This window comes from Schistocerca americana, chromosome 2, assembly GCF_021461395.2.
Source record: "Schistocerca americana isolate TAMUIC-IGC-003095 chromosome 2, iqSchAmer2.1, whole genome shotgun sequence".
Lineage (NCBI taxonomy): Eukaryota > Metazoa > Arthropoda > Insecta > Orthoptera > Acrididae > Schistocerca > Schistocerca americana.
In genome coordinates, this window is record NC_060120.1 from 587246279 (window position 1) to 587267309 (window position 21031).

General features: G+C 42.6%; 1 protein-coding gene across 8 annotated transcripts in view; it reads right to left on the bottom strand.

Annotated features, from left to right (window-relative positions):
• Positions 1 to 21031, bottom strand: part of LOC124591006 (oxidation resistance protein 1) — a 775097-nt gene that overhangs the window by 500448 nt on the left and 253618 nt on the right. For all 8 annotated transcript variants that reach the window (XM_047131701.1, XM_047131696.1, XM_047131697.1 and 5 more), the window contains one exon: positions 1073 to 1132. In XM_047131701.1, the coding sequence (XP_046987657.1) occupies positions 1073 to 1132 (60 nt within the window). The remainder of the gene's footprint in view (positions 1 to 1072; positions 1133 to 21031) is intronic.

Sequence of the window (21031 nt, forward strand, 5' to 3'; positions counted from 1 at the left end):
TCTCAACCGCGGTATGCGTATTAAATAGTTTTATAATCCACGCTGCAACTTAGTGTCGCTGTTCTGTCAATCAGGCCTACGTTACGTGCGTTGTAAAATTGTAACTGGTCTGCTTTTGCGTGAATATGCTGTGCAACAGGACTATCCACCATGCTTGGCTGTGGGGAAAAGGACGGTGTCCGCAGAAAGATGTCTTCGCTCTCCGTTATGCTGAAAAATGACGAAGGTCATGTAAAATATGATGCAGTTCATTAAATTACCTGGACCAGCACGTGGTGTTCTATTAGTGACTCCAAGCTCGTTCACATCTCCCGGTATGCCAGCATTTGGCCGTCAAAAGAAACTGCCATAAAAATCCAACCGAGTAGTCAGTTTATCAAATTAAGTACCTAGGGCAAACTGAAGAGTTTCACTATCCTTCCTGAACGTTATACTCTGAAACATCTGCAGCCAGTGGTCATACTTTAACGTTAACCGCAGATTCCAACACACTTTTGGCGTCCACGTTCAAGTAAGACCAGACACTTTCAAATCACGAGCACCCCGTGTACACCACACATTCAGATCTTTGACGGGTCGGTGAATGATCTCTGAGTGGCCGGAGTGTTGTGAATCCCCGTCGCCAGATATCGGTCCGGACGGTAAACTTAGAATAAAATGAGAGTCCGGTCCGGTGATGGTCGTATGCTTTCATAACTGCGACCCAATTATGTAGCGATGTGCGACGCATGTGATTCCAATACACTAATGTCACCTGGCCGACAAAAGCAGACCTTTCTTCACGCCTTCGGAAGACGATTAACGAGCACTTGCCGCATATATTCTGTACATATGAAACAGGATTAGCACGTTACAGCGATACTAGACGAGTGTGCATAGTGACAAGCAGGTATCCTTGTTAGTCGACGAGACGAGATCGCTGTTACCTGAAGCAAGAGAGGTTGTGGTTAGCTTGAAAAATGTCGCTTTATAAAGAAACGTACATCCATGACAGCACAGAGAGAGAGACAGACAGACACCAGACGAGCACTGGAAGTGGGTTAGTGGCCGGCGGACTGCTGACTCCACTCACCGCAGGTAGGTGGCGCCGCTCTCCGTGGGCCGGCTCAGGTCCTGCGAGGCGCGGCGCGACCTGTGGAGAAACAAGAGCGTCCGCACACGGTTAGACACTGTATCTGCACTCTCTTAAACTCGCCATACTCTGATGGATCCGGTATTACATTTATTTCCCCAATTATATACACACAAGATTAGAAACATAGAAGCAGATGTCCTCGTTGTAACAAAGCAGCTTAAATCACTTAATAAAGGCAATGCCTCCGATCCAGATCGTATACCAGTCAGGTTCCTCTCAGAGTATGCTGATAAAATATCTCCACATTTAACAATTATATACAACCACTCGCTCACAGAAAGATCCGTACCTAAAGACTGGAAAATCGCTCAAGTCACACCAATATCCAAAAAGCGAAGTAGGAGTAATCCACTGAATTACAGGCCTATATCATTAACGTCGATTTGCAGTAGGGTTTTGGAACATATACTGTATTCGAACATTATGAAGTACCTCGAAAAAAACGATTTACTGACACACAGTCATCAAAGTTTCCGAAAATACCGTTCTTGTGAAACACGGCTAGCTCTTTAGACTCATGAAGTAGTAAGCGATATCGACAGGAGATGTCAAATTGATTCCATACTTATAGATTTCCAGAAGGCTTTCGACATCGTTCCTCACAAGCGTCTTCTAATCAAACTGCGTGCCTACGGAGTACCGCCTCAGTTGTGCGGCTGGATTCGTGATTTCCTGTCAGAAAGGTCGCATTTCGTAGTAATAGATGGAAAGTCATCGAGTAAAACAGAAGCAATATCCGACGTTCCCCAAGGAAGAGTTATAGGCCCTCTATTGTTCCTGATCTATAATAACGACATAGGAGACAATCCGAGTAGCCGTCTTAGATTGTTTGCAGATGATGCTGTCACTTACCGACTTGTTAAGTCATCAAATGATCAAAACGACTTGCAAAATGATTTAGATAACATATCTCTATGATGCGAAAAGTGGCAATTGACCCTGATAAGGAAAAGTGTGAAGTTATTCATTACTACTAAAAGAAATCAGCTAAATTTCGATAACGCGGTAAGTCACACAAATCCGAAGGCTGTAAATTTAACTAAATACTTAAGGATTACAATTACAAATAACCTACATTGAAACGACCACGTAGATAACATTGTGGATAAACCAAAGACTGCGATTCACTGGCAGAACACTTAGAAGGTGCAACAGGGCTACCGAAGAGAGTGCTTACACTACGCTTGTCCGCCCTATTCTGGAGTAGGGCTGTGCTGTGCGGTGTGAGATCCGCATCAGGTGGGACTGACGGATGACATCGAGGAAGTACAAAGAAGGGCAGCTCGTTTTGTATCATCGCGAAATAGGGGAGATAGTGTCACAGCCATGATACGTGAATTGGAGTGGCAATCATTAAAACAAAGGCGTTTTTAGTTGCGACGGGATCTTCTCATGAAATTTCAATCACCAGTTTTCTCCTCCGATTGCGAAAACTTTCTGTTGGCACTCACCTACAGAAAAATTAAAGTGCTCGTTTTTCCCGCGTACCGTTCGAGAGTAGAGAGACAGCCTGAAGATGGTTCATTGAACCCTCTGTCAGGCACTTTATATAGATAATTACGAATGTAGACCTCACAGTATGCAGTTTCTCTGGCCTTAATTTTCTTCTTCTCAAGTCACACCTCGTAATTTAAATTTCACTGGCCAACAAGCTAGAAGCCCATCGTAATCACATTTTAATACAATGGAGCCTGTCACACACTTCGCACGTTACTTAACAACTTACACCTTTCGTCGTAATTAATGAAAATGATCATGTCAACTTACTCCATCAAGAATGGGTAATTATAGATACTTAAATTCTCATCAATCGCATTTAATGAAACTAGACTAAAATCACATACTGATACTGTTATTTGACTCGCAACTACGAAGTAATTACTCTTGCAGATATCCTCAGCGACGCGGGCTTTCATCAACAGAGTACCTATCACTGTGGATCTGCAGATATATCTGGACACGAGAAAGAAAATGAGAGCAGCATCACTGATCTGCCGTTTGTATCATTTGTGCATCTGCATACTGCAGCCATTTTTTATGGTTATTTTATATAATCTATTGGACACATTAGCAAAATTTGCTGGCTTTGGGTTGTTTCAGCGATACTTTGGCCTTTCAGTTACAATTTTACTGTAATATGTACATTAACGTTGTCAATTTCCGTACAAGTAACATGAAAACATGCAGTCCGATTTAGGGTTACAGGTGATGATTTGTGGATAGAATTCTAAACAAAACAGTATCACAGATGTCAAAATGCATGAAGACTGAGTATTTTAACGAACGGATTTAGCTACATGCTGTCTGACCAGATAAGGAAATACGTCGCACTTTAGACTAGTAGTATAAATTTCCTTAGTAATATAATCTAAAGATTAAATTCGTTTGTATGGCACGTATCAGAAAATCCGAAAGCATAACGTTATATGTGAAATTTATCTAAGACTGGCACCTGAGTATAATTGTTAGCAATGACCAAATTCAAGTGGCACTGATCGGCCTAAAGTTTGTCACATCTACTAATACAGCAATTCCATAAAACCATCTCAGCTGTTAGCTGGAGGTCGTATCCCGGATATACAAGCACGTAGATGTTTTCCATCCGGGTCCGAAAATTAGTAGAGAAAGTTAAAGTTTGTGTCCGAGAACAGCACGTCGGAGTAGTTTAGCAGTGTTGCAATTCCAGTGGTAAAATTCCACGGATGGATGTGTATCGACGGCTGAAATCCAACAATAATTAAAAATAACTGCGTTACTGACCACCGGTGGTGATACGAGTACGTCGTATAACTGCTTTATTTCAGTAAAATTGTTCAAATGGCTCTGAGCACTATGGGACTTAACTTCTGAGGTCATCAGTCGCCTAGAACTTAGAATTAAACCTAACTAACCTAAGGACATCACACACGTCCATGCCCGAGGCAGGATTCGAACCTGCGACCGTAACGGTCAGCGTTAGCCTAGAACCGCACGGCCACACCGGCCGGCTGCACCATGTTGCTCCCGGGTGTATGAAGATAGGTGACTCCGAAAAGCTTCATTTTGCGATCAATAAAGTCACTATATTTTTGAAGTATGACTTTGTGATCAACGAACAATTCTGCCTTTACGCTGTACTACTGTTCGTTATTCGTAATTGTTATCCTGAAGTATTTAGTTGAATAAGCAATCTCCAGATTTGTTTGATTTATCGTGTAACCTAAATTTTGCCGATTAATACTCATGTGGATGACCCCATGCTTTTCGTTATGCAGAGATAAGTGCCACTTATCGCACCGTACTGATATGGTGTATGCGTCACTTTGCAATTGGTTTTGATCCTGTGATGTCTTAACTAGACGGTATATGACAGCATAATCTGCTAACTATGTAAGAGTTGCTCAGATAGTTTATTTACAGTATAATAGGAACAGCCGATGGCCTATAATACTTCCTTGGGGAATGCAGATGTCACTTCTGTTTTACTGGATGACTTTCCATCAGTTATTACAACCTTTTTGGCTGGAAATAACTAATGTTGTAACTCCATATTCACGCAGTTTGATTAACAGACATTTGTAAGAAAGTGTCAAAAGCGTTCTAACAATCTAGAAATTCGGAATCAGTTTGAGATTTCCTGTCGCTAGCACTCAGTCCCCTAGAACTTAGAACTACTTAAACGTAACTAACCTAAGGACATCACACTCATCCATGCCCGAGGCAGGATTCGAACCTGCGACCGTAGCGGTCCGAAGCGCCTAGAACCGCTCGGCCACCACGGCCGGCTTTCTTCCAGTACTTCTTCCTTTATGTTGTAGCGCACCGAGAAGCAAGGGAGTTAGGGTTTGTACAACCTCCGATATTGAAGACCGAACAGAACGCAGGAGACACAAAGAAGGGAAGGGCTGATTAGACTCTTACACATCTCAAAAGCGGTAGCGGAAAGCATGGAGAGCCAGATTTCTAATTCAACTAATAAATTTAAACAGCACGTGGAAAAATACCGGATACCAGTGCGTCTCTTCGTGTTTTCAGCTGTGAGAATGAATGGTTTCAGAGAAATATTTCCTAATAGGCCGTTTAAGACGTACAGATAAGCAAGGCCCTTATCTTGAAACGTAAGGTCTGTAAATTTGTCTGGTTAGAACAGAGAGGGACGGAAAACATGCGACACAATGAAAGGCTCTGAGCGATACGGTGTCGGCGGCCTGTTTGCCGGCAGCAGCTGGGACTCGCGACGTCGTGTGTGAACTACAAAAGACCCGTCCTGGCTACGGCGTGCATAGGGCTTAGGCGTAAAGCAACAAAGCGAGAGGAAGGCAAATACTCTCTGTGTCACACTGAAACGAAGACTGTGTAAACGACCTGACAGCCGTACGAGAACTTGATGCGACGGTATGATTTGCATGTTTCTACGCCGAAGTGGTACAACATTCTTTTGGCCAGCCAGTCTGCTTTTATTCGGAAAAATCAATAGTCTTTACTAGAATTATATTTAGTTTCCTGCAAAAAAAGAAATGGAGAAATCTGCTGCCGGTCAGGCAAAAGGAAAGGATTAAGGAAAACCTGAACCTTTACGGCTGGGTGTGTATTCGTACGTTGCACCCCAAGAGCGACAATTCTGTGTCTTACCACTGTCGTCTCAGTCGGTCCGAACATCAGTCAAATAGATACAAGGTGAGTCGGTCGTTCCATTTTTAAAGAACCACCATAGCACTTGCCTGAACTGATTCACTGAGACGCGGGCTTCCTAAACCAAAATCTACAGATGACGATTTTAAATGCACTTCTCCAGAATATGACTCCACTGCCGTAATAATGACGTAAGCTCGATCAGTATGGAAGACTAAGAAAAGACTAATGATTTTTTCTTACTAGTATCATCAAAATAAAAACGCGTTGAGCAGGGAAGTTGCTCCTAAAATCGTCCAAGACTGAATGGGAAAGTAACTCGTTAAACAAAGGAACAGCAGAACAATGAAATGGAGTCCCAATTCTGGACGTGACCGATAACTACTTAAAGAACGTAGGAAATGAACAAATAAATGGTACATTTCATATGATTCGTGAAGAAACAGCATACTACTGTAACTGGAGGGTTTTATCACAATTTCACACTTGAAGCATTTTTACATAGTTTATTATATAGTTTTGGGAAGCGGCAATCTTCGCCTCTGGTACAGATGTCTTCAACGGTTACGCTGGATATGTTACCATGGGCTGTAACTTTTCGTGGTAGGTAAGAGGGGGGGGGGGGGGGGGGATGGTTACACGTCTGAGACACGAAAGAAATGCGAGATGTGCTCTGTGCTGCAACTTAATGATAGTTGATGACAGTTTTTTCTGGAGGGATGTTAGATCTTAAATTTCTCTCAACTACTATCGGAATAAAACAATGATCCATCAAATTTTTCTTGCGCCCGCACTGGTATTACTATAATGGCTCCCCAACTCTTGGCATTTCTTTGGAAATATGTGCATATCAGTTTATCATCAAAAATAACCTACAACTACTATTTTAGAGCTTGCATCATTTTAGCGTCCAAGATACGTCCAGGCATTTAAACTTAAAGCAGTTGGTTATTTTTGTTCTGGATTAATCCATAACTGTCCAGCTCAACCTCCTTTGTTGTGCATAAAATAATACTTTTATTCCTTACTTGTCTCTAATGTATTTATCTTGCAAATTGTTCATTCTCCTTCAGAAAGATGAACTGCAAATCCTGTGACTACTGCGGACAGCGTATGATTCGTTTGTTGTGGGCGATTGCCATCAGAAGGTGGAATGAAAATAAATGGACAACCGAGCACTGCGCCAAATGTCTCGACTTATCAAACAGGGTCACGCGGTTTTGTCTGAGGTAAGTGTACGTCTTGGCACCTCGACGCGCAAGTCGCCGAAGTGGCGTCAAATCGAAAGACTTGCACCCGGCGAACGGTCTACCCGACGGGAGGCCCTACCCAAACTACGTTTTTATCTTGCCATCAAAGACGGTCATTTCCGTCTGTCCGTGGTTCCTCTAGAAACGCTCCGGGAAATCACAGTACTATAAGCCACTAATACACTCATGCTCATAAATTAAGGATGATACATAGTGAAACAACGCTCTGGTGGGCGGTTTGTGGATTTAAATCACCTCGGAGTGTGACCAAGCGATACATTTGATCTGCGGTCGTCGCACGGTGGCGCTGGCAGCAGTCCACATACTACAGGTGTGTTGGTGCATGTCTGAGTACGGTGCAGCTAGTAAGTGTGCAGACGTTTTCAGATATGCTAATGGTGACTCTGTTGAAAATGGCTCCAAGAACACATATTGATGACGTTATGAGGAGTAGAATACTAGGGTGACTGGACGCTGGTCAAACATAGCAGGTCGTAACACGGGCACTCCGTGTGCCAGAAAGTGTGATTTCAAAATTATAGCAACGATTCCAGCAGACGGGAAACGTGTCCAGTCGCTACAGTAAGGGACGTCCACAGTGTACAACATCACAAGAAGACCGATATCTCACCATCAGTGCCCACAGACAGCCACAGAGTACCGCGGGTAGCCTTGCTCGGGACCTCGACGCAGCCACTGAACAGTTGTCTACAGACACACAATCTACAGACGACTGAACAGACATGGTTTATTCGCCCGGAGACCTGCAAAGTGCATTCCACTGACCCCTGATGTCAAGAACACAGTACATGATCATTCAAACAGTGGTCCCAGGTTATGTTGACAGACGAGTCCAGCTATAGTCTGAACAGTGATTCTCGAGGGGTTTTCATCTGGCGTGAACCAGGAACCATATATCAACCCCGTAATGCCCTGAAAGGGACCTGCATGGAGGTCGTAGTTTGATGGTGTGGGGTGGGTTTATGATGGGTGCAAGTACACCCCTGCATGTCTTTGAAAGAGGAACTGTAACAGGTCAGGTGTACCGGGAAGTTACTTTGCACCAGTATGTCCGCCTTTTCAGGGGTGCAGTGGGTCCCACCTTCCTCCTGATGGACGATAACTCACGGCCCCACCGAGCAGCCATCGTAGAGGAGTACCTTGAAACAGACGATATCAGGCGAATGGAGTGGCCTGCCTGTTCTCCAGACCTAAACCCCACAGAGCACGTCTGGGATGCTCTCGGTCGACATATCGAGGCACGTCTTCAAACCCCTACGACACTTCAGGAGCTCCGACAGGCACTGGTGCAAGAATGGGAGGCTATACCTCAGCAGCCGCTCTACCACCTGATCCAGAGTATGCCAACCCGTTGTGCGGCCTGTGTACGTGTACATGGTGATCATATCCCGCGTTGATGTCGGGGTACACGCGCAGGAAACAGTGGCGTTTTGTAGCACGTGTTTCGGGACGGTTTTCACAGCTTATCACCAATACCGTGGACTTACAGATTGTGTCGTGCGTGTTCCCTATGTGCCTATGCTATTAGCGCCAGTTTTGTGTAGTGCCACGTTGTGTGGCACCACATTCTGCAATTATCCTTAATTTATGAACGTGAGAGTTTATGCGAGCGAACATTTTCGGTGAACTCTTAAAAAGCAACAAAATGTACCGGTGTACTTTACACCAGTCGTATTCTGCTAGGAAAGTTAAACGTGGTATCCTGGGAGTAAAATGCGGTGGAAGCATTTCAGATAGGTGCAGGGAATTCTTGTTCTTGAGACGGACGAGCAAGGTGCGGCGCTGCGTTGCGCTTCATTTGTAGCGCTCGGCGCCCCATTAAGATAAGAGTCCATAATTACGGAGGAGAGCACTAGCAAACACGCTACGTGGCCTCACAACAAATTGTGCCCACGAGAAGTCCTCCGGAGACGCTCCGCTTGACGAGAATCCCTTCTCTAGCTGCCTGTTGCGGATTATTTCTTACTCGAAGGTAAGAAAAATACGCTTGCTTTGCGTGAGACGTGAAAGGTTACAAAAACCTTACGTGTTTTGGAGTACACATTATAGACCCATTGTATTTTAATATCGCAGGTTTAAATACTAAGATATAGGAAGGGCAAAATAAAACCGCCGTGCTCGATTTATCAAACTGTGAGAGACGCGTAGCTGCTCTGCCTGAGCGATAGTAGCAATAGCATTTTCGATGTAAGGGTTATTTGAGTTCAACCGACCCTTCAGTTTGTCTCTCAGGTAAAAATCTTATGGGGAGACATCAGGCGACATAGGTAGACGGATTACATTGCCGGCTGATTATCCTCTCCTCAACGGATATTGAACGTCCTCAAGGCGTTGCTGCACCTTGCTGAAAATATCCGTACAGTCGTTCATCTTCTGTGGACTAATGGACACAGATTGAACATTTTCTAGACATACCAGTTAGCTTTAACAGTTTGAGAAAATTTGTTGCGATGCCGACATTATATATTGCGCACCAAACACAAAGCGCGATGTTTTGCAAAGGCTCTTTGAAGTCCTTACGGGATTTTCTGATGAATAATGACGCATGTTCCGTGTACTCAAATACCCTGGAAGGCTGAACCAGACTTTATATGGAGAAATAAAAATTGAGGACCCAAACATTTTGATTCCACTTCATTCAGGAACCACCGGCAGAACTCAGTACGGGAAATTCGTTGGAGAAACTCATGCACGACAGTAAATTTGTCTGCATACAATTGTAGATCCTCTTTGGTAGTGTTTCGGCATGACGATCTCTTAATTCCTGCTTGCACAGATAAACCGCGTTGCGATTTCGTCGGACTTTGCTCCAGTCGACCAATGTCTTCTGGTGTTCGATATGTTTTGGGAGAGTTATGGTTTTTATTCGCTACTGAGTCCGTTTCATATTTCTTGTGATGGGCAGTTTCCGTGCTCAACTCCGCATTAGTCTTGGAAATATTTTCAGAGCTATTTTTATTCTGCCGAACCCCTATGGTGAACTTGTTCACGTGTCTGTACAAGTATCGAATAAGCACAGCGGACAAAAACTCATTACATGGAGACATCAAGTTAATACTGCATAACACATCCCTCTATCCTTGGTACTGGGCTCAGTTGGACTAGGAAGCGAGTCTGCAAGTTTCTTCGAGTATGGCAAGTATCCAGCCTAAGCCACTCCTTGATTGTAAGATACCAAGACCATAGAGCTATCAATTGGATACGTTTCAGCTGTTATTTCAAATAGTTCTAGACTTTTCCGATGTTTTTAAGATAGGGTGATTTACCGGACCAGCTGAGGTGCGGTAGAGTCTAATTGTTCATCAAACCAGGAATGTACGGGCGCAGCCCTCTGAACCAGTGCTGATGTTACCTATGAAAGACAGCGTGTCCATGGCACAATCGTCTACAATATGTTGAAGAAAGGACAACTGGCCACTGATGATGTTCAAATAAACAACCTGAACGGACCGACCAAAGTCACAGAAAGTACAACAGCCACAAAACATCACAGTCGCACCTCCGGTGTGAGCTGCATCCTTCACACGCCGCAGTGGTCCATCGGTGCACTTTATATCTTTCATATTTTCTTAAAATATGACAATGTATACTCGGCGAGCCAAACTACTGGTGTCCATTCAGCTGTTCAATTTCAATGTTGTTTGGCCCACTAAAGACGTGTAGTTATATGCGCCGCCGCGAGCAATCGACTTTTTCAAGGTACGTGTCTCCAAATACCCCTTACATAACAGTTCCTTCCGCAATTTCGCTCGGTAACTTGCTGAAATGGAGTTCCATTCACTGACGGCGGTCATAGCTGTCGCACTGCCATTGTCTGTGTCAAATTTTAATTGTGGTACAGCGTCACCAGTGTAGAGCTTTCTGGTCGCACTGCCATTGTCTGTGTCAAATTTTAATTGTGGTACAGCGTCACCAGTGTAGAGCTTTCTGGTTGTCTTGGTAGCGGAATAATGTTTCGTCATCTTACGACATAACAGTGACAACATTGTCTCACACGTTGGGGGTGTGGCGGTGGGACTAAGTCCCCCATTATCCCCCGACGGTATAATTTCAAGGTTGCCGGTAAGTTGTGACAGCTACGTGCGTGGTTGCGGAAGTCATCTTATTAATGATTGTACGCAAAGCCTGACCATATTGCATCACGCGTTATTAAACCGCACCACTACTATCATTAGTCATGCTTTAAATCTATTTCCTTGGTTACTATCGACAATGGGATTTTTATGACCTCTGTTCTTTTACCTGACTGCGAGTGGCACGAAATGCCTTTGCAGACACGTTAGACATTCCAGCAAATCGGAGAACTTCACAGTGTGGCCATGGACATGTCCAACCAAAATAGTTCCTTTCTGCTGATCTGTCTCATGTCCATGTCAGCACGTCATACTGAGCCGATACGGAACAACCAACTGGTACATACAACAGACATACGTTACTAGACTAAGAATACCATATACAGTATCTGCCACTGCAGCCACCACTTTAGAATCGCAATATGGGGATGAGCGGAAGGGACGTGTAAACAACAGTTTGTTTACTGATAAAACAGCCTTAAGAAATAGGATAAACTGATATAATTACGTTAACTTTAGAGTTTTGACATAATGGTCAATACATGTGTCGTGTTTGGCTGTAATTTTTCATACAGCAGAGGGAAGGTATGTTGCCTACCTTGTGTCTCAATGCAAGCATAACTAGAAACATATTGCGTATTTTTCGTTTTGTGCCGTATGTAAGCCTACAAAATTAAATTACATTTTGTGTTATCTGCAATATCTGCAGTGTTTATATAATTTATTTATATTGTAAGGTGTTTAATAAATCTAGTTTTAATAATAGTAGCTTAATGGTGGATTTCAACCAGTGTTGATCAACTTTGGCTTCTCTTCGAATAGCATGCTCGTAATGAACATACTCCTGCACGTAGCACGTGCTGTTTGTCGTTGATACCAAGTGCGTTCATTTTAGTGTTCCTACGGAAACTACAGTCTGCTTTAAACATGTGTATATGCAACTGTATTTTCTTCTCATAGCACGATCCTACAATGCACGTGTTAAACTGAACTAGTAGGCAAATATTTGCCGAGCTGCAGAACTTGTTTTAACCATATTGTAAAACTTACAATTTAATTTCGTTTCATAAAATCTTTTGAGTAGCATACACGAATTTCGTAATGCCGCTATCTAACCTCAGCCAACGTCACGCTTCAGTAAAGATGCGCCTTTGACAGTAACGCTTTTGCTTGGTACATACGAGTACACACCACCTCACTGCCGTGCCTTACTTCACCTGGTGGCAGTTCTACTCTATCTACAACGCCCGATAGTGAAAACTAGCACTTTCAAGTGGTGATAAATATTTAGTCATGCGAGCTGATACTGCTGCATTACTGTGGTCGCTAACATTGCTTAGTGCGATGGCGCTCGGACCTGACCAAGTCACGTCAAATTCAAACTTTCTGTAGTGTTCGTCCCACAACGGAAGGAAAGATGGTGACGCATATTTTATGATGAGCACTATGCGCGGCAACTTCCTATGTCAAATGCCATCCCTCTCTATATTCGTCTATTGTAATGCTGTTCTACAGTACGCTCTTGCCTGCGTCAGGTAACAACTTTAGTTCGATATAAAATGTTCGCTGACGCTTCCCGGCGACGCTAGGCGTCGTTTTATTGAATTCGCCGGCCTTGGGACGAAGAGATTTCATCGAACAATCAGGATCTATAAAGCAGTTGTGCTGCTTCTTGCTTACTATCTACCCCAACAAATTGACAGAGCGATCCTGAACAAGAAAATCTAAGGAATGAGTGGCTCTAAGCGGAAGAAGATATCTTAGAAGCGAATCAGGGACTTTAATTTTGCTCGACTTGTGCCTTCTCCCTGAATAAACTATTGGATAGCCCACAACACACGTTAAACACATAAGCCACTGAGTGCCTATGCCCTGTAGCTTCTCTTGGGTGTAATGGAGTGATCGATCACCCCTAGATGTTTGATTCAAATATATTTAAACACATTGTATCTGAGGTAAGGGGAAATGAGGAGCCTCAGTCTTTTAGTGTATCTCAAACACACCTGAAACAGAGTCACTGTGTTATATTTTTAACGAATGATTACGTGAGTACTCAGAAAACGAAATAGTAGAAAGCTTCTCCTGCAAGCAGTCACCACATATGTTAGAAACTGAAGCTATAAAATGTACGAGTGTTGAGGTGAATTATTAAAAATATAGAGCAATACAGAGAATCATATAACTTTTATTTGTAAAGGAGCAATGAGCTGAAATGAATAGTTTCGACAGTATCTAACACAGTATTTCAAACGACCTTACTTTGTTCCCGTACTATGCCAGTCACGCTCTTCGATTCAACTGCACATGATAACACTTGTTGCCAAGACAGCCTGTGAACATGGTAATTCTCTTACCCCCTCCCTCCCAGACGACTGACCTACGAGCTACGAGCTAGCGTTTCCGAGAGCATTGCAAAGAAGACTGCAGTTTAATGACCAATAAACAGAGAGATCATCAGAGGGTACGCTAGTTCGGACTGCCCAAGGGCAGGGGAGAAGAGTAATGAATAACACGAACTTCTTTCTGACTTAAAATCCTGGTGTATGTTTTGTCTTTGAATAACATCCTATCGGTTTTCGATGTCAAATTGAATAAAATTATTCATTTTTCGACTAGTATTTCAATGAGCACGGTGAGACAGGCTTTTAACTGATTAATCACGCGGTCCTCCTTTCATGAGCGAAGCTCCAAACAACTTTCCAGAGGTGTACCGAAATCCCACAGTCTTGGGAAACTCGTCAGCGGACTGTCAGTATAAATCGTCAGTAGGTTTACTGTTGATGGCAGTGGCGGTGGCAGCAGTCTCCGAAGCTTGAGAATTTAATTGTCTGACGCGACTATGAATTGTGTGGCTTATGTTTAGTAATATTGTCAGGAGAGACTCCAATGACATGTTTTTGATGATTGTGGTTTACTTTCAATAAGATGACGAAACAATTTTCAGCGTCAAGTGGGACAATTTTCTCGATGTCACTAACACCAGATAATTATAGTCAAGGATACAGCATATATAGGGTTCATATAATAACACCTGCACATTGCATATCATAAAATGTTTGCCATTCCGACAGAGTAAAGAAGACGGCATTAGAGCAAAATGTCGAGCACTTTGGTTTACACGAGGGAGCAAATTTACTAATACAGACCAACAGGTGTCACGTCTATGTACCTCTCCACGGCACATCGTTATCAGCAATACCTGAAAGTTAGAAGTTGCAGTATGATACTGTTTACTGCCAGGAAGATGGAATGGTAAAAATATATGTCAACAGTTACGAAGGACGATTCCCCGACTTTGGCCTTAATTTCTGTGAACTCCTGCACGTGCCCGAGATAGCACCTGCACATATATTCCCTCTCACCTTTGTTTCTGTAAACACGTCACTGTTTTATCTCGAGCGAATCTCTGAAAACGAAGTCCCGCCCGAGCACTACCGACCCTTGCAAGCGCTGAATGTTCCTGACGTCACACATTCCACTTTCCAAGGAAAGGGCAGTAAATTTAGTTGTTGAAAGTATGTCATGCCACACAACCCAACGCTGTTCCCAGCCACAGAATGTGGGACGAAACACGCACTTCAGTGAAATATATAGACTGCATGTGGAGCGCGATTAACAGACTGTTTTCCGAGACTTAGATTCTGGCAACTAGTAGAAACCATGGCGGTTTTAGCCAATGTGGAAAATACACACGGTGTGTAGTACACACCTTCATTTGTTTCTGAGGGACTGAGAGGAAGTGAACTTCGTTTCCTACTTGGGAGAAAAGATTCAGTTTTTCTCCATGATCAGCATGCTTGTTTCAGCTGAGGGGTTAACGTTAACAAACTGAAAGTATCCATACAGATACTCTATGGAAATCAGAATCGCGCTCAAAAGAACTGTACGCTCATTTCCGTAACACACATATCGAATGCTGTTGCATATAACCAAATCCCGGATTCAAGGACATTAATAAAACGGTATCCGACAAAAACGGTTAAACCGACATGGTTATAAGATTATTTTGTTTTGAAGAGCTAACTTCAGCCCTGTTTGCAAAATTATAGGAGTTTAGGCAAACAACTGTTCTTTTTAATGTTCAAACACGATTCAGAAACGAAGCGTCGTGGTCAATACGTGCTTTCATCGAGTTGTGCAAAATGCAAACAAGTTTTAAGCAATAATTATTATAACGAAATTTGGTCTAGAACTTTACTTTTGCTGTGATTATTATCTTATTTTCTAGAAAGCTGGATTCTGTAGAACCTCTTACGTTATTGTGTAGTTTGCCTTATGCAGCTGAATGATATTCTTAGTGTGGTTGATGAGCTTAATCACTTTATATGTATCACCCAACAAAATTACCTTTATTATTGTACTACCCTTTAGTAGTCGCTAACATGACCCCACAAGAAATGCTGTAGGTTCGAAAGTCCTAGCTCCACAAAAACGAAACGGGCGCAGGAGAAAGCCAAGTCCAAACAGAATTATTCAGGAGAGGTGGTAGTTGGAAGTGCATGAAATCTGAACCAGAGATAACAAAGCCAGTTGTCTAAGAGTACAGGTGAGCAGCTAGTTTCACATCACGGTTCTGTGTGGGTTTATTTTGCTTGCTCTAGAGCAGATTTATACTGGACTAGTTCCCTCTCAAGAATATGGAGCCCCAGTTCAGCTGGACAAGAAAGGGGGATCAATTTAGCCACAGACTTCTTGTCAGAATCGCCGTGGCATCCGCCTGGAGACAACTGAGGGCTGCAAGTTGAGATCAGTGTCTTAACAGAAGAGCAGCCACGCCTGAGTCTCCAGACGATTTCACTATCAACTACTTGTTCATCCCCTCCATTGCTGACATAGTACACCGTCTCTAAAAACATAGCTTTCAGCGGCATGTGTAAAAACAGAAGATGACCGAAGATATACGATAAACATCACGCGAAACAGGAAACTGGATCGCTATAGAACACGGCTTCGGTAAGGCAGACGGATGATGTGCTTCCATAAAGCTGACCGATGTGTTGTCTTTAGCATAATTACCAACAGCGCTGTCCACCAAGTTACAATAGAACTTGGTAGAGCAGCCAGACGAGATGTGTTTCGTAAAAAGAAAGCAGAGTCCAGTTGTAGTGAGTACAGCGTATTGGAACCTACACATCAATTTTACTCAAATTCTGATAGATTGACTGGTGTTATGGAAATTTATGTCATTTAAAGATTAAACTGTAGGATTAAGAATTACGGTTAAGCTAGTACAGATGAAGCGTAGGAAGCCCAGTTTCGGATACTAAAGAAGTGAACTCAAGAAGCAAAGTTTGCCAACATGAACCGGTTGTAGCAGACCACCGGAAGCGGCTGTGGTAGGCCAAGAAAAGACAGCGACTACGGAAAGGAAACGCATTAGATAATATAAGTAAAGGATGCGTTGGAAGACACGATGTTTAATTTATAGAGGACGTTCGATAAAAAAGCGAACGTTTACCATGAAGCATTATTATCGCAATTATCAGTCATTTCTTCTCGACATCGCTAGAGTAAAAAGACCTACGCATTCGACAAGAAATGTGTAACGTGGCGCAACTGGTTGCTACCGATATTCTAAGCAGTGGGCAGGTTTCCCCAGTCGGCGTCAAACTGCAATCTGATAGCGGCCTGCCTCTTACAAGAGAAAGCGGCATCTGTGCAAGGTGTCCAGTATCAGTACACAGTAGGATCAATGGCTGTACTGCTATCTGTGTCAAAGACAAGGCGCTGAGTGTGTACCACGGTACAGCTACCAGTTGAACGGTGCCGTCCAATTTGCGAGTCCAGCACAGCAATGGGCACTGGCAAAGAAAAGAAGGAAGATATGAAAGCATGCCAGAAGAAAAAGCTGAAATGCCTTACTAATTTTTTATTTTTATTGAGACTCGCAAAAAAATGGAATACAACAGATATGCTCATTCGTATTAGAGATCACTGGGAGGAATTACATTTGCGGTCTCGAGCCAGTTTCTTAAAATTAGGTTCGCGTAGGAAGCAGCTTATGCGAATAATTGTCTTGAAGGTGGGCGGCAGTGAATCCTAAGGGATACTTGTTTCTCGAAACATTAATTTTTGAAAATGAAATTTCACAAATATACGTGAAGCCAAACGTAGTAGCTAGTAGCTAGGCACATGACTATTTTTTGCAATTTTCATATTTTCTGGGAATGTTTATTCCAAATGTTTTCAGCGGTGCAGTTTTGTGTGTTTGCAAGGAACTGTCTTCCAGCAAGTCTTATCTCCATTTGGAGTAAAGGCATTGAAAGGCAGAACAACCTTGCAGCCACATCATTCCATTCTGCTACTGGAGAAACTTCAAAAGGCGATTTTAAGAATCTTGACAGCTTCTCTCTCTCTCTTCAGAATTATGTTTATATTCGAAAATTGTTGGAAAGTGAAAAAATGCTGCTTGCGACGGGAGGAAGAGACATTTTGTATCAGATCACACGGTAATTTTCGATTTCCTTGTACTTCGGTACTGAGCGCATTTAAATGTTTCAGAATGTGTTTCAAGAAAGTCATTAGCTAGCGTATGCGATTTTTTTCTAGGAAATCCTAATGGTTTTTTGTCTTCTTGTGAATCAAACATTTTCTGAGGTGGGTGGTGTTTAAAGAATTGTCGAAAACGTACCATCACTTGACATTTGTTTATCCAACGAGTATTGCAGAACTGTAGAAAGTCACAATGCGCCGATTCACACTTAGAAAGAAAGTCTTTGAACTGTTTGTGCTGAAGAACAGCATCAACTTTACGAACCTGTCCATTACTTCTTTTAGAGTCACACCAAGTTTTCCAAGAGTGCTGGCTGGTGAATTATGCATTGAGCTGAGGCGCCGTCAGTTGAAAGAGCCACAATTTTATAGTAACTAATGTCTGATTTCGTCATGAAGTCATCAGAAGTCTAATCATCATCTCATTGAGTCTTGCCTTTCAATGGCTATGTTGTTAGCAATTCTTCCCTAAATTCTTTAATATCCAAAAATCACACGAAAATGGACATTTGTAGTTCATTAACAACGTCGCATGATTGACTAGTGGTATGGCGAAGCAAGGCGCCTTCTGCAAGAAGTTCGAGTAAAGTACTTTTACTGTCAGCAGCTGAAATTTCGGTTCCTCTTGTATTACTTCTTGCCGACAATGGAATAACTTAGTAACATCTTTTTATCTCCAAAAAATTGTTAGATTGGCGCTCAAACGAATTGTTATCCACAGGAAAATGTTTTGTACATAACTTTTGTACGTAATTTACACTTTCAAAATACTTTTGGTGGGCCAGTTTTTCACCTTTCGGAGTCCGGACCTGAACAGCGGTCTGTCAGTTGCTGACTGCTGGTCTAGATAGTGCAATCGCACCAAGATGGTGCAAGAATTCTTGGCTGACCAGACAAACAAGGTGCGAAGTCGCTTCTGTTTTTCCTAAAAACATTTTATTCCTTACTATGTCATGGAATAGGAAGTATAATGTTTGTACATGGTGGTCAAAATGAGATTGGACTGGAAAACTTTCTGATGCATAATGGTACATGATCTGTGAGTTCACATACCATGACAAAGTCACCCAGGCCTTACCTGGAAAAATTAAAACCAGGGGTCCAAAAGTTCTGGTTCCACTACACTTAGAAATCACCGGCAGAACTCAACACGAGAAATTCGTTGGAAGCATAGTTTTATTAAACCACGAACTTGCCAGCTGATTCCCTAGGTTCTCAAGAACCTTATTCACATTTGAATCTAAGTACTTCGTATGCCAACGGCCGAGGTTACACTGTACTAACAACAGCTGCCCCGTCCAACTGCTTTTGCGTCTAGAACGAAAAGAGAAATAACTAATTGTCTCTGTAAGCGCGTCTCATTCGCATGATCTGTACTTGAAATAGACATTCCAGGCAGTACAGCCATTTTACCACTTGCTTCGAATATTGGTTCTCTAAATCCACCTATCTGTTTCAAAGGAATAGTGTCGCTTTCTTCCAGTGATTCGGTAAGTTTCCTGAGCGCATCTATTAGATCACTGTATAAACTATATCAATCTGTTACGATAAGAGAACGCAACTCTGAACTATTTCGTCTTTAGTCAAATCACTGAGTAAGGACACGTGTACTGGAACACTACCCGAAAATGAAAGGTAGAAATAACCAGAGGGTTGGTTTAGACACCACAAGGTGTTACTGTAAATGACCGTATTGGAGGTGGTATGATTTTGCATTCTTTCGACCCACGGACCGACTTAGATTTGCAATTCTTACACATACTAATCAGAGCCACAGGTGAAAGAAATGAAAAATGAACAGAAAAATTCCAGGATTGCCGAAGAATCAGAACTCGGACCGTAGGAATTTGCAGCCTGGCTGGTACCCACTCAGCAACGAGCACTGTTTGTGGTTTACTCGATAGGCTCACTCAGAAACCTCTCAACCATGTGACTATCCGCAGTCGTCCCTGCATGTACGTTCCATTTCATATCACTTCGCATTGTTACCCTTTCAACTACGTAACAGACAACAGAAGCTTACCTCTAAAGCTACTTAAGTTTACAACAGATTGTGGACTACCAAGACGTAGGCGCTGTTTCATGGAATCGGTTGAATCTACCGATACAGCACGTCTGTTTTAATCCTTTGCCTATCAGTGTGAACCGTGATATTTGAATGTACGCAATCGGAGGTTAAGACGGAACATTGGCAACATTTACTTCGCTCTTATACTATATTTTAGAATGTTGGTTGTGATGAGAGACTGATCTGCAACACGGCCCGAGATCTGGATTAGACCGAAGGGTCTCATTATGGCTTCCAATTGTCGAATTTAACGAACATATGAGCATAGCAATAATTCTCGTTCTTCATCATTACAACAGATGCCTGAAGGACTAGACATCGTAATAATAAGTAGTGAATGATAGACGGGCAAAACGAGGGTAATACTTATGTTGAACATGTTTGTCTCATTAACTCTGCTGCGGGAATCCAGTAAGATGCAAGCAATGGGGGCATAGATACTGTGACATAACGAGGTTGGGCTCCGACCCGGACGCGTCCACTGATAGCCGAAATCGTTAAGGCGACCGCTCGCGAAAAGCGAGAAATCCGAGTTCGAGTCCCTGTCCGGCACGAATTTTCATTTATCACCAATACGTTATGATTTCCATGCCTCATACAGATAATATAAAAATTTTCGCATTTGCAATTTTTTATAACTGTTGTAATCTTATTTTAAGTGTGCTGTACTGCAATGCGTGGTGTGTGCCCGGCATTTTGATTATGTCGTGGGCAGAAGCGGACGAGCGATATCGATAGGTTCAGAATATCCATTTACTGTTCACAATCTAACCTGTATTCTCAAATTTCTTTAATTGTTGTGCACTGCATATTCATCAGTCACATTATGCCCACCAAATGTGAACTGTCTCAGCACGACGTCTCCTGCATTTGTATTACTATTTTGCCTGAGTGTAATACATGGGTGTTTAACGTTCTACGACTACAGACAGACAGGACACTGATCACGACTGTGGGAAGTCCCATGGCTCCGGGCCAACGAAGGGAGTGACGCGCTATTCAGAAGTTGTCTTGTAAGTGGAGAAGTGAATGACAGGATACAGGGGCTAGAGAAATGGTTTACAAGTTAGTAGTGTAGTCTGTCCTGGAAGATGATAAAATATGCTGTGACATTCTTACCTTTAGACTAAATTGGATTCCATCTGCACATTTACGTGCACTAAAATACAAAGAGGCAATGAGGATACTCATGAAATCTGATATTATGATAAAAGTCTTTGTGACATTATCTTGAGGAAAGTTACAAACGAAAGTGCAAGAATATGCTTTAAATGAATAATTCAAGAATATCAAGTAGCTCTTACTTTCGGTTAAAGTACGTACCACGAATGTTAAATTACAGCACGTTCCTCTTCATCTGCTATGGGAAACAGCAATGTAC